The 16,044-nt window shown below is 34.2% G+C and overlaps 1 protein-coding gene across 1 annotated transcript; it reads right to left on the reverse strand.

Annotated features, from left to right (window-relative positions):
* Window positions 1-1,871: 1,871 nt before the first annotated feature.
* Window positions 1,872-15,445, reverse strand: LOC110463265. Its single transcript, XM_021517713.1, has 3 exons — window positions 15,374-15,445; window positions 5,550-5,719; window positions 1,872-2,564 (listed from the first exon to the last, which is right to left on the reverse strand). The coding sequence occupies exons 1-3, from the start codon at window positions 15,426-15,428 to the stop codon at window positions 2,337-2,339; spliced, it is 453 nt and encodes a 150-aa protein (XP_021373388.1). The 5' UTR covers window positions 15,429-15,445; the 3' UTR covers window positions 1,872-2,336.
* Window positions 15,446-16,044: the final 599 nt, after the last annotated feature.

Here is a 16,044-nt window from a genome sequence, read left to right on the forward strand (position 1 = left end):
ATCCTGTTGTAAAATATTAGATTGATCTGCTAAAATAAGTTGTGTACTCTCGCCATGGTTTGTGTTATTTGTATTTCTACACAGGAAACTATGTGACTGGTGTTGTTTTTTACTACTTATTTACAACGATATTCCTGATTGTTTTGTGTCGAGTCAAATGCAATAAGTGCAAATATCAGATACACAATGGCAATACTTCAATAATCAGCAAAATGAAATGAAAGTTGTTACTCGACAGTACAATATACATTTTGAAGAAAATATGCTTCAATATTTTCATTTCTACTAAACAACACCCACTTAAATCTGCAAAATAAGATGTTCCTATAATCTTTTAACAGCAAAACATTTTACACGTGAATGTGTTCCCTTTGAAACCGACTGGAGTCCTTCTGTCACACTGTCATGATTTCCAAATGGACGGTTTGCTCTGCTATGAGTTCTGTGATTATCGTTTTTTTTGGAAGTGACTATTTTTTTGTATAATTTCTAAATCCTCATTTTTCAATCAACTTTTGTCTTAGGGGAGACCCCTTATATACAACAACGTGACGCATGTTTTTCACAATATTTTTTTAACAAGTATAATATAAATATCAACAGTCACTCTAGATCTAAGCTTTCGGGCTTAGCCCTTTTTCAGGGATTGTGTGGTCCTTTTCCCGTATGTCATTTGAATCCTGAGTGACTGATAATCTTCATTTTTATTACGTTCCCTTTAGGAATTGTCGATATGCATTCATTATGATAAATCGGGGAAGCGAAATCCGGAAATTCTAAACGGATTGCCACTAATGTAAATAATAAGGATTATCAGAAGCATATCTGATCATCTCTTTTTAAAACATGCTAAGAGATTGTGTCGGACTTATAGACTGACCAAGGGAAATAACTCCGTCATTCTTATAGGCAAGACCATTATTCGTGTTATTAAAAATGTTTCCATTATTTTAAGGATTGTTATAACGTGTGTTAAATATATTTCATTGTTTTTTGTGCGATGTCAAAAAAGTAAGGAAGACTTTTTTTGTGATTGATTCAAATATACGACGATATAAAAAAATGTTTATGCTTAGTCACTCTTTCTGGTTTGTTTTTAATAAATAAATAGATGTTTTCCTAGTCAGTGTTCTGTATCTTTAGACATTTTTCTGTTTGGTATGTACTTATAAATAAATTTGATTGATTTGTATAACTAGTTACTGTGTATTAACCTGTAAACCGTATGTATTTCACTGTTTGTATTACTTTGTATACAGTAAGTACGTATGCCACTGTATTATTAACCTGTATGCTGTATGTATTACACTGTATATATTATGTATTACATGGTATTAAAATGTGTACGATATGTGTTACACTGTTATGTATTACACTGTAAAGAGTATTATAAACCTGTATACAATATGGATTAACATGTAAACAGTATAATTTTTTATTAAATATAAATATTCCCGTATGTAGTGTTTATTACATTTTATTTTATCTTGTAGCAGAATTATTACACTGTATGTATTACCATGTTAATAATATGCATTTCACTCAATAATTCACCTTATATTTTGTATATATTACTCTGTATACAGGTTGTATTACACTGTATGTATTACCTTGTAAACAGTATATATCACTCTTTATGTATTACCCTGTAAACAGTTTATGTAACCCTGTTTGTAAACAACTAAACAAAAAAAGCAAAAAACAATAAAACGAATGAAGTAAAAAGAAAAGATAATGGATTACGAATTACAGATAATGCTTTCATCATATCTAAATGAGACAGAATACCATTTTTAAGTTTTTAACAAGGCATATTAAACTATCATTATTATAACAAAAAATGATAATATACTACTGTTGTGAATTAACATATAATCTAATATTAGAAGAATGACAGGGCATCAGACGTTTTAAATTTCATGACAATTATAACCTTCGATCAAAATGAAAGGAAAACTCCAAATACATTGCTTTGAACGTCAAGTTAGATGTACACTGAATTGAAAAGCTTTTTTGTCGAATGAATCATGCTGTGTCGAGTTAATGACATTGTGCCCGTGCAATTGTTATCCTTCACATACCTCACATATACAACCTAAAAACCATAACATACATGTATATACTAATGACCATGTCTAATTCTGACATATCTTTTATTTTTGTATGTAAAGTTTCGTTGTGAATATGAAATATTCAGTAAGTACTATTTGTGGGTTTTTTTCTGCCATTGTTGTTAACACATGATAATTATAATAAGTAAACATCGATACACTGATTTCTCTTCCTCTAAACTCGGAATCCACTTCGAGATATAACTCGATTGAGTCTAAGTACACTTATATAAAATGAAATATAAGAAATACACTTATCAGCAGCTGTACAGTGGTTGAACTTTCTGTGGAGGATGCCGACCCTCTCTCAGAATTACACAAAGAGTTTGAGCAACACGAGAAACACTGTATCCTCTCATAGCTGTCCTTGATACGGCGACAGTCCGGACGGCAGTCTTCCTGACATCTACGACCATATGTGACGTCACCGGTTACTGTTTCGTTCTTTATTACCTAAAACAGCAAAGGAATTACATTTTCAAACCAAGATTCAATAGTTTATGTATTTTTTCTATTATAATTTTATTAAAATATATTATTGAAAATCAGTTGATTTGATATCCATGTAAAATCCAAACGTTCCAAAGGATTCATAACAAACTCAGAAATCATACCTGATAAAAAAGGACAACTATTATTACTGAGGAGTTATGAACGTCAAAACGCCACAGAATGAAACCTCCATATATTACTTGATTTATAACAATTAAACAGGTATTAAGTAGGAGCCAGTTCAACGATGTTGCTATTTTAAGAGTCATATATTTGCAACGCAATCTACTGTAATGTTCTGAAATCTGCTGACAAATCGCCTGTATTCCTTCTACTTGATACCTCGTGCAACGTCACATATCCACACGTCATCGTCTAAAGGTAAAGTTTTATCAAACAAATTTGCACCTAAGTTTGATGTACATGTACTATTAGAGCACGTAGACATGGAACGCATAAACTTTCATTCCATTTGGTTTTGTCATGTACCAACAAGTGTACGTGAACCACTTATTTATGCCTAGTGTCAATTTAACTGTCACTGACACGAACAAATGTGAATAACATGACAGTTTGAAATATTTGTTTCATTGAAATAATGCTTTAGATAACAGCTAAAACAGGGATACGAACATGAAAATGGACCTTCACCTTTTCATGTTTTTTATTTCACTTAAAATCACTAACATGCAAACCAATTTATGTATAATTAGCAAATATATAATCCACTCATCGCTAGCTTCAAATTTGTATACGTGAAATTCTAACTCCAAGTGGAATTTCATTTCAACTAGGCTTCACAACATTTGTTTTTTTGTTTGTTTAAAAACGCAATGTTTATTAACAGGAACTGGGTTAGTATAGATTTATTCGCGGTTTCAGTTGACAAATATGTTATGAAAATTGAAGATTTATTCTGAAAATAGTGCGCTACAACTCACCAAGAAAACTTTGATCGCCCCTGAATGTGTTTTTTATTAAAAAAATGCTAAATAAATGTTCATGTCAATATTTTACACTCTTCAGTAAATGTAATATAAACACCACTTTTACTAGTCAAATATTAAAACTTAACGATTAAGAATTTTCTTTAAAATAAAAATAATATCGTATGTTATACACAAACGATTTTACCCTACTAACATCGTCTGTTTTAGGTCCAGGTTTCTAGCCTAAGGTTAAAACACATGTTTAATAACTTAAACTCTGTTAAAATTGATTATAATCCTTTCAGCAACATTTTTATCAACAATTGGGGACAAAAAGAAACGCGCTGGTACACCACACTACCTGTGTAAGTTGGCGGATCGGTTATAAATGCCCTTTGGCCATGGCATTAACAGGTAACACTTTCTGGGTAATAACTTTGGTCTCTATTAGTTCACCTGTTAATTCTCAGGTAAGTATCGTAAATGCCCTTTGGCTATGGTATTATATGATACAGTAAGACCTACAAGTAATTATCATTTCTTTTAATTCATAGGTAGGATATTCGGGTGTGTAAACTGTGTATTACTGTCTTTCAACTTTAAGTTACATTGAATGTAGTTGATGCAGGCACATAATTAGATTTCCGTAATTAAGGCGATTAACTACCATACAACATATATTGGTAGATGACAATATTATGCAGATAATAATAAGAGCGTGTCAGAATGGTTACATGTAATGAAAAGAGTATCGGATAAATTAGGTCACTATGACGTCACACATCACATGATCTTGTACCAAGTTCAAAAGATGTAGCATCACCTGGTCTGTCCATCACATGAGTACCGAGATAGAAGGGGTCTCGGTGACTACACGTATTATTGCATCGCAGGACCGTAAAATATGAAATTATGAAAAATCGTGGCCAAAATCCTTTAAGTCTGAGTAGATTATTTATCCATATTGGAAAAATACACAATCTCAAGGAAGTTAACGTGAGTGTGACGTTATTGCAGATGCTGAGCATCAAATGTCTAAAAGGCAGTCATAATGATTCTATCTACTCTAAATACATACATTTACTAAACAGTCTAGATTATTTCGAAAGAGAAAAAACAGCTTAACCTGAAATTCAAGTATTGTAGAGAGGGAAAAATATCATTAAAGTAAGATAAAAAAAATCACAGCTTCGACACCGAAGCATGAAATCTAAACTGGAACTCAATTATAAGTAACGGGGGCCGCATCAGTTGATTTTAGATCGGAAGTGCTCCCTACGCAACATGTGATTCTCGCGAGTTTGTTCTTTGTCAAATCCAGTATGGTATATGTCAGCCGCAAGCGATGTAAGACAAGAAACTGCAACTATGTTTGCAATCATGACCGGCAGTACACTTGCTTTGTTGGAAGTTGAAATAGAATCAACAAAGTACTACATCAACAACATCCGAAGTCAATACAGAAGACAACAACAGGAGCTGTAAAGGTGATACTTATGCAAAGTGCTGTTAAATTCAAGAAAGTATGTAGGTCGCCAAACTTCTACGACATAATGAACGATACTGGAAGATGGAATAAAGGTCATGATCAAGATTGATAGTTTTACAACATATAGTACAAAAGCCTTTTAGGTAGAACACGTTGGACGAATATTGTGATTATGAACAGAACGCATAAATCTAGAACGTCCAGATATTTATGGTAACTTTCGGTACTGTAAAAGGAACCACACTGAGACAAGGAAAGATTACTAACAGTGGATTTGCTACGTTTGTCACACATGTTTGTTGTGAGGTAAACATTTTTATTATAATGTAGGTAAAAGTCATCGAGTAATGTAAAGGGGTAACTTCGCTTCTTCACGGACATAGACCTTCTTGGGAAACCAGCACCTCACAATATTACTCGGACTTATACTTTAACTGTAGAACATTTATCGAAACCAACAATATCGCCACCGCGGATATAATGTCACGTACCAGGAACTCCACTCTCAAAACAGTATTTGATACTCACTGCACAGAACGCCTGGTCCAGTCGACAGATCGTGGTGGTCACTCCCGTTAGGTCGTACATGTCACGGCAGTGATCGGTCTGGTTACATGTCCAACATCGCAAGAGTTCGGCACTTACAGCGGGGTCGATTGTCAGCTCGGCAGATACAGTCGTGCCAATCGTCAATCCACCTGTGAGGCATGTAAACACAAGCAATAAAGTAAAACAACATGGGGACAGGTAAGACACCAACCCTGTCGTGCGGGCTAGGGTGTTGATAACTTCATAACAACTATGATATGTCCTGTTATTGTTTCCACAGTTATGCCATTTAACTCGGATGAATGATTGATGCCTCCAGAGAGGTTTCAAGAGAGTACTCAAAAGGCTTCAGTCTTTGCTGGTGGTCATCATTGTAAACTGATTTGCAAGGAATATTAGTCAACATATTATCTAAAACTGGTCACTATGCCGGTATGCATGTGGTATTTGATGGGATACATGACATACATGTGTTGTCTTTAATCGGACGCTGTGTTGATAGACTCGACATATCAACTCTGCAAAGTAATCGATACTTCGTGTTGAGTTTCAGTAAAGCTCTATATAAGTATTCCAATGAGAATAAATACGGTTTGGGTTGTTTAATGCAATGACACGTATGACATTCGGCACATGGATATTATTATTTTTGTTTAACACTTGAAATTTTTCGTTTATACCCCATCCCCCAAAACACTACATACTCTTCTCCGTCACCTGCCTACAGAGATCGATAGGTTCTACATCATGACGCATATCGTGCAGCTTAATTAAAATTAAAATTCGTAAACTGATACTTTCGGAATTCTTGGACTCTGGGTAAGTTTTGTAGTGGCCAATATTGTCTAACCGGAAAATACGCTATTTCCATGTGCGATAGTTTTATTTAGAATGTCGGCAGTTTAATTAGAATGTCGGAAGTTTTATTTAGAATGGCGGTAGTTTTATTTAGAATGTCGGAAGTTTTATTTAGAATGTCGGTAGTTTTATATTGGTCGGTAGTTTTATTTAGAATGTCGGTAGTTTTATTTAGAATGTCGGTAGTTTTATTTAGAATGTCGGAAGTTTTATTTAGAATGTCGGTAGTTTTATATTGGTCGGTAGTTTTATTTAGAATGTCGGTAGTTTTATTTAGAATGTCGGTAGTTTTATTTAGAATGTCGGTAGTTTTATTTAGAATGTCGGTAGTTTTATTTAGAATGTCGGTAGTTTTATTTAGAATGTCGGTAGTTTTATTTAGAATGTCGGTAGTTTTATTTAGAATGTCGGTAGTTTTATTTAGAATGTCGGTAGTTTTATTTAGAATGTCGGTAGTTTTATTTAGAATGTCGGTAGTTTTATATTGGTCGGTAGTTTTATTTAGAATGTCGGTAGTTTTATTTAGAATGTCGGTAGTTTTATTTAGAATGTCGGTAGTTTTATTTAGAATGTCGGTAGTTTTATTTAGAATGTCGGTAGTTTTATTTAGAATGTCGGTAGTTTTATTGTGCCAAAGATATGCCTTGTGGCGTCGTTGTCATTGTTACCTTTTTAGTTTTCACTATGGCATTGCTTGAGTGTGCGTGTCGTCAATGAAACGGAGGGCACTTGCCCTTTTGGAATACATGGTCTTATTATCCATGTACCTTTCCTAGGATATCCATGTATATCTTTCCAATTTTTACCCTAGCTTCATAGAATTCGTATAACGGTTATCTATTCACACTTAAATTTCTTTTATTTTTGATTAATAATTATATTTATTTGTTTTGTCTTTTTTTCCAGCCATGTCATCAATGATAACATGTCAATGATGACATCGACGAGTAGGCTTCCTTTTTGTCATAAGCATTAACGTCTACTCACCTTATGATGGAAATGTGTTACTACACAACGTATTAGTATTTTCAGTTATTACAGACCTAGCAATGCCATTAATTACTACATGCCTAGCAATGTCATGAATAACTACAGACCAATCAATGTCATGAATTACTACAGACCTACTAATGTCATAATTAATTACGGACAAATAATGTCATCAATTACCACAGACCTAGTAATATCAACATTCACTCCAGGCCTTCTAATGTTATCATTTATTACGGACAAAGTCATGTCATCAATTACTTCACACCAAATAATGTCATCAATTACCACAGACCTAGTAATATCAACATTCACTCCAGGCCTTCTAATGTTATCATTTATTACGGACAAAGTCATGTCATCAATTACTACCCACCAAGTCATATCATCAATTACTACACACCAGGTAATGTCATCAATTACTTCACACCAAGTCATGTCATCAATTACTTCACACCAAGAAATGTCATCAATTACTACATACCAATCAATGTCATGAATTACTACAGACCTAGCAATGTCATCATTTACTACAGACCAAGCAATGTCATCAATTACTACAGTCCTAGTAATATCAACATTCACTCCAGGCCTTCTAATGTTATCATTTATTACGGACAAAGTCGTGTCATCAATTACTACACACCAGGTAATGTCATCAATTACTTCAGACCTAGGAATGCCATTAATAATAACAAATTAAGGTAACTACAGACCTAGGAATGTCATGAATTACTACAGACCTACTAATGTCATAATTAATTACGGACAAATAATGTCATCAATTACTACAGACCTAGTGATATCAACATTCACTCCAGACCTACTAATGTTATCATTTATTACGGACAAAGTCATGTCATCAATTACTACACACCAAGTAATGTCATCAATTACTACACACCAAGTAATGTCATCAATTACTTCACACCAAGTAATGTCATCAATTACTACACACCAAGTCATGTCATCAATTACTACACACCAAGTAATGTCATCAATTACTACACACCAAGTAATATCATCAATTACTACACACCAAGTAATTTCACCAATTAATACACATAAAGAAATGTCATCAATATCAAGGCACCTATTTATGTCATCAATTACTACCGACCAAGTGATGTCAACAATGATTACTCACCAAGTCATTTCATCAGTTCTACAGACCAAGTAATGTCCTCAATTAATACACACCAAGTGTACAAGTTTATTGGTTTTCCTCAGATACATTAAAATGTACAACATGAGGTATCAGAGTATAATAATACACATGTGATGACAACATGGATGGCAAGTTCACAAAACAGTAATCATGATACATATTACAGCAGTTTGTTAATTTTTTCCAACAAAAGACAAATTCCATTTAATACTGTCGTGTTACAAAACAGACCATTCATTTTAATTTTAGCAGGATATTTTCTGAGGCAGGGGGTAGGGGTACCCGTGGTAAGTGGGTCACAACAAGTTTGTTGTTGTTGTGTATTTTGAGTGGAGCTCCCAGAGTCAGAACCCTCTATAGAATTACTACTTTCCATACCTGTGGACATCGACGAGTAGGCTTCCTTTTCGTCATAAGCATTAACGTCTACTCACCTTATGATGGAAATGTGTTACTACACAACGTATTAGTATTTTCAATTATTACAGACCTAGCAATGTCATCATTTACTACAGACCAAGCAATGTCATCAATAACTATATACCTAGTAATGTCATCAATTACTACAGACCAAGTAATGTCATTAATTAATACACATCAAGTAATGTCATCAATTGTTACACTACAAGTAATGTCATCAATTACAGGACACCCATTAATGTCATCAATTACTGTATACCTAGTAATGTCATCAATTACTACACATCAGTTTATGCCATCAATTACTATACTCCTAGTTTGTCATCAATTACTACACAACAAGTAATGTCATCAATTAACATATACCTAGAAATGTCAACAATTAACACATACCAAGTAATGTTATCAAGTAACACATACGAAGTAATGTCATCAATTACTTAAGACCCAGGAATGTCTTCAATTATAACAGATTAAGTAATACCATCAATAACTACATACCAAGTAATGTCATCAGTTACTACACTACAAGTAATGTCATCAATCAATACACGTCTAGTTATGATAATAAAAACTACAGGCCTAGTTATTTCATCAATTACTACAGACCAAGTAATGTCATCAATTAATACATACCAATAATGCCATCAATATCAAGGCAACTAGCAATGTCATCAATTAATACACTACTGGTAATGTCATTAATTACAAGACACCCATTAATGTCATCAATAACTATATACCTAGTAATGTCATCAATTACTACAGACCAAGTAATGTCATAAATTAATACACACCAAGTAATGTCATCAATTAATACACTACAGGTAATGTCATCAATTACAAGACACCCATTAATGTCATCAATTACTTCACAACAAGTAATGTCATCAATTACTACACACCAAGTCATTTCATTAGTTTCTATACACCAAGTGATGTCATCAATTAATACACACCAAGTAATGTCATCAATTAACACCTACCAAGTAATGTCATCAGTAACTACAGAAAAAATAATGTCATCAATTACTTCAGACCTAGGAATGCCATTAATAATAACAAATTAAGTAATGCCATCAATAAATACACACCAAGTAATGTCATCAGTTGCTACACTACAAGTAATGTCATCAATTAATACACATCTCGTAATGTCATGAATCACTACAGACCTAGTTATGATAATAATAACTACAGACCTAGTTATTTCATCAATTACTACAGACCAAGTAATGTCATCAATTAATATACACCAAGTAATGCCATCAATATCAAGGCACCTAGCAATGTCATCCGTTTCTACCGACCAAGTAATGTCAACAATAATAACACACCTAGTAATATCACCAATTGCTTCATACCAAGTAATGTCATCAATTACTACAGACCAAGTAATGTCATCAATTACTACAGACCAAGTAATGTCATCAACTACAAGGTACCCATTAATGTCACTAATAACTATATTCCTATTAATATCATCAATTAATGCAAACCAAGTAATGTCATCAATAAATACACACCAAGTTATGCCATCAATATCAAGGCACCTAGCAATGTCATCAATTACTACCGACCAAGTAATGTCATCAATTACTACACACCAAGTAATGTCATCAATTACTACACACCAAGAAATGTCATCAATTACTACACACCAAGCAATGTCATCAATTACTACCGACCAAGTAATGTCATCACTTAATAACACACCTATACACCCCTGATGACGTCACAATTGAAGCAATGTCATCAATAACTTTAAACCTAGTTATGTCATCAATTATTACAGACCAAGCAGTGTCATCAATAACTATAAACCTAGCAATGTCATCAATTACTATCGACCAAGTAATGTCATCACTTAATAACACACCTAGTAATACCATCAATTACTCCATGCCAAGCAATGTCATTAATAACTATAAACCTAGCAATGTCATCAATTATTACAGACCAAGCAGTGTCATTAATAACTATAAACCTAGCAATGTCATCAATTATTACACACCAAGTAATGCCATCAATATCAAGACACCTAGCAATGTCATCAATTACTACCGACCAAGTAATGTCATCACTTAATAACACACCTAGTAATACCATCAATTATTACAGACCAAGCAATGTCATTAATAGCTATAAACCTAGTAATGTCATCAATTACTGCAGACCAAGTAATGTCATTAATTAATACAGACCAGGAAATGTCATTAATTAATACAGACCAGGAAATGTCATCAATTACTACAGCGCTAGTAATGACAATAATAACAACAGAGCTAGTAATGTCATCAATTACAACAGCCATAGTTTTGTCATCAATGATTGCACACTAACTATCGTTTTTGTGACTTATCATCTAATTATTTGTTCAGTTTTGATATTCTGTTTCCACTGCAGATAATGTTCCCACGCAATTGCTGTTTAAGAACAGAATTATCGTTGAACGAACAAAAAACCCAGACACTTTCGTTAGGTTAACTCCGGCTGCGTGAGGATGCAATATACATTTTGTAGATGACCCCCTACGGCAAACCAACGACGACATCAATAATTTATTGGCAAACGTATGTTGTAGACTTAAACCGGTGACGTGTTGGCAAAACATGTAAGATTTTAGTTTTATATTCTGGTGTTATTATAAAGCAATGCTTTAAAACTCTCTATACCACTGAACAGGCAGTTTGTATGATTTATTCTAAATTTTGTTTAATTCATTGTGGCCTTTTCAATAAACCTTCATAATGTTGTTTTTTGTCAATTTTGTCAATTTTATTCAATTCTCTTCTATAAAGAATTCCGAGATCTAGTGAAAGTGGAAAGGTCAGTACGGTAGGTTTGCATACATCTCCTGTCACAAATTTGTATACTTTTCATTGTTTTTCGTGTAAATTTATGCCTTATTTATTTGGCAATAATTAGGAAATAGCTGTTTTTACACTTATATTTTATCACTGTTGTGGTGGCTCGGACAAATCCGTTCAAAAGTGACCCACGTGGTCGGGTTGGTGGTTGGTAACACACTACCTCTTTGTGATGGGCGGGTGCGGTATCACCATCTACATGACCATTCCCGAAATGTTATACTAATTGTATCTGGTTCTAACACTACAATGTAACTAATATTCTGATTAGCTTTTCGCTGTTGGAATGTTTTTTCTTAAATAAATAACCCCAAATCCGGTAATGTCATAATGTCTCCATACTTTAGTGTTGTTATCAATGATGACAAATCTTGCATCAACCACTACACATTTTGGTATCGTTTCATAACTGTTACTTCAGGTTGCTTAGAATAGAAAGCATACAGAATCATTGACTTACACCGGTAGGATGTTAATGAGTGAGGTGTTGATGATACATGTAAGTACGATATGGACATTTATATCAATGATGTATGTATGGTGGCATATTTCTGCCATCCACTTGCGACTTACGAGTTACGTATGTCGACATAATTATTGAAAGATGTCGACATAATCTGAGAATATGTCGACATAATCTGAGAAGATGTCGACATAACTGTTAAATTATGTCGACATATTATCACATTTGCCGAGATAATTTTGCCGAGATAATTATCTCGTAAGTGGGTAACTCGGCTTTTTATCGTGTTAATGCTCGGGTGTGACATCGACTTACGACTTGCCACTTACGACTTATTTATGTAAAATCCCTCTTTGATTGATAAACTCTGTACATCATAGTAACCTACTGTAATATCCATATCTTTGATTTCCCATATTTACATTGATTTTACCAAGTTACTCACCAGTATAGTCACCACTGTTCAGTCACCATCAGCCCACCTTCGCGGTCCTCGTGCACAAGCCTCGTTTTGGTAAGTCGGCAATAATCTACTAGGATGTCGACATAAATAAGTCGTAAGTGGCAAGTCGTAAGTGGCAAGTCGATGTCACACCCGAGCATTAACACGATAAAAAGCCGAGTTACCCACTTACGAGATAATTATCTCGGCAAAATTATCTCGGCAAATGTGATAATATGTCGACATAATTTAACAGTTATGTCGACATCTTCTCAGATTATGTCGACATATTCTCAGATTATGTCGACATCTTTCAATAATTATGTCGACATACGTAACTCGTAAGTCGCAAGTGGATGGCAGAAATATGCCACCATATGTATGTATACGCTTATATCGTAGTCAAATCGACGGCAACTAGCTATAGTATATCTTTGGCATCTTTACGCCTTTGTGTACATATGCTTTACCAGTCATTTGAAGATGACCAAGGTCATATTGTACTAGTCATCGAAACATCACACGTTGGGATTTTGCTGGATGTGTATGTGAACCTGTACAGAGCCTTAGTGTTGTCAGCAATGAATATAAACCTTTAAAGGCTTTCCGGACTACTGACTTTCATTTTTCTCCTTGTGACCAATGGTTGCACACCTCAGTAATGTTGTCAATGACTACACAACTAATATTGTCATACATGAGTACACACAGAAACATTGATTAATAGAATCTTCCCCTACCCCGAAGGTGTGATAGAGAAATCCCCAACTCGAGGGGTGATGTTTTTTGGTTGTCTAACCCAAGGCTCTGCCGAGGTTTAGACAACCAAAAAAATCACCCCGAGGGTTGGAGATTTCTCTGTTACACCCTCAAGGTAGGGAATGATTCTTTCTCTCCCATCCTATTATTTCAGTCACAGCTCCACCGACTGTAGTTTGCCAACAAAACCTGTAAACAAAAACACATGTGGGGTATGCATATCGTCATTCACTTTTGATGACGTCACAATTGCCGATGACGCATTTTAATGACGTCACAATTGAACACGTGCTAATCGGCACGAGGCTATCTCCCCCTAGGGGGTGGCAAGCTGATCTTTCCCGGCTAAAATGGGAGACACACGTGTGAAGGGTGGGATAAATCGCTATCTACTAACAATCCTTAGAATGACGATATGGCAACCCCAAACTTTATATTCTTGACAAGTATTGATTAAAGACTGAACATTGTCTCATGGTAGCGTTTAGGTTACAAACAATTCTGACAGCCCACGTGTATACTATCAACTTCCTATAAAGGCATCATCCTCTATGCCTTATTATTGACTAAAATGAATTCGTTATGTGTCAATTTTATAACTAAAAACAAATTCGGTTGTTCCGATCACATCTAAAACTTATATAAATAAATAAAAAATAAATATGATTTATCAGAGGACTGAAATTTGAGGAGACAATGTTATCATTCTAGGGGACATTTTGAACAGTTATGTTGTGAGCACCTATTTATTTGTGAATTATGAACTGAAATATCAGAGTATTTTCAGACACTGTCGTCAGATTAGCCTTGGCTGTGTGTCGATACTAAAACGATCACCCCGACGGCGAAAGACACGACAACATCAATTATTCATTGTCAAACGTATGGTAGACTTAAGCCGGGGACATGTTGGCAAACACAGAAGGGAAATTGGAATACTGGTGGAACTGGCTTTCGTTCGTATTTGAATACCAGAAATCATTTAAAAACAATATACTGAATTGTCAGCTTGTATTGTTTCTCCATCGTGATTACTTCACTGCGCCTTGGTAATTATTTCTATTAATAATCAATTTAGATGATTTTATGCATTGTGCCTCCAGAAGAAATCCAATATTAAAGACACCAATGCATTTGTCGATTTTGGCCGTGGTATTCACGTAAGTTAAACGTAATTAATCAAGTTTTAAAAGTAACGAATAGTCTTTTTAATTTCTCGCTTTCCGATTATACATCTTTTAACTTAAAAATCTCTTCATATCATCAATGACTCTCACCTGGTTACTTTTCTGTAATAAATTGACTACACAGCTGTAGTCATAGTGAGTTAACACATAATTGTCGTCAAAACAATGAAAATGAAAAATAATACAATTCTACATTTTGTATGACAAATATCTCACCTGAATACTGTAGTATTTATCTTGTAGGTACATGTACAAATAACAGGTACGAAAATATCACTGGTTTCAGCAGCTGATACCTTTAGATCTTAGTAATACACAAACTGCCATATCGTACTGATCTAATTTGGATTATGTAAATAAGAACAATATCCGTTATATATTGTAAAGTAAAGTGTCAATGTACAAGCCATAAACGTATTTCGGTATTTGCTCCTGCAAAGATTTAATAATAGAAAACAAATGTTGCGATATCATACAGGCTTGAATTATGTCAAACATGCTACTACTACTTGCCACTACTATGGGGGGCAATATGAAAACATATATTACCATTATATAAGTTGCTTTTCCATACACGACTGATATCTTCTTGACACATGTATAAGATATATACGCTAGAAATCTACTGTTAATTAGACATACATACCTGAAATCCCAAACAGCAGATTGGTTACACTACACAAATAGATACTGATAGACATTGGTCTTCCGAACACGATCAATGGCCACATCCGTATCAAAAAGACGTTTGTCATCGTCTTTCATGCCTCTTTCATGTCGACGCTTTATAATGATGACGACAAGCAGTAAATACTGCTTAGTTATGAATATTTAGACGTCACATGATCCATTTCCAATGACTTCTCTACACTAAAGAACAATTTGGTGTTACAATAACATTCCAGTGGAAAGTGTTGATTGTTGTTTCTGATAAGGTTTTCTTCGAGTACTAGTATTGTACAAATCACATTTGATCGGATTCGGAGTACAAATAAGGTCAGCATTAGCTAAACACGATAACTGCAGTTTAGCACCTCGGTATCGAACGACGCTAAAGGGGACAAAGCAACTTGTAATTATACTGTATATGGTATACTCATACTGAACATCGTATACTTATACTGTAAATAGGGTAATCAAACTGTATCATATGTGATATGATATTGTACATCGTCTTATTAAACTAAATTTGGAGCTGAACATCGTGTTATTATAAAATATATCGTGTAGTGATACTGTACATCGTGTAGTCATACTGTACATCGTGTTATTATAAAATATATTGTGTAGTCATACTGTACATCGTGTAGTGATACT

Source organism: Mizuhopecten yessoensis, unplaced genomic scaffold (genome assembly GCF_002113885.1).
Source record: "Mizuhopecten yessoensis strain PY_sf001 unplaced genomic scaffold, ASM211388v2 scaffold10883, whole genome shotgun sequence".
In the NCBI taxonomy this organism is placed as follows: domain Eukaryota; kingdom Metazoa; phylum Mollusca; class Bivalvia; order Pectinida; family Pectinidae; genus Mizuhopecten; species Mizuhopecten yessoensis.

What these genes read in the sequence shown, in the direction of transcription:
- LOC110463265 (XM_021517713.1), bottom strand. Translation starts at nt 15,428, where the DNA reads ATGTCTATCAGTATCTATTTGTGTAGTGTAACCAATCTGCTGTTTGGG. An exon ending in TCTGCTGTTTGGGATTTCAG is followed by an intron (nt 5,720 to 15,373) that starts GTATGTATGTCT and finishes CATGCCTCACAG; the next exon opens with GTGGATTGACGATTGGCACG. An exon ending in TGGACCAGGCGTTCTGTGCA is followed by an intron (nt 2,565 to 5,549) that starts GTGAGTATCAAA and finishes TTGCTGTTTTAG; the next exon opens with GTAATAAAGAACGAAACAGT.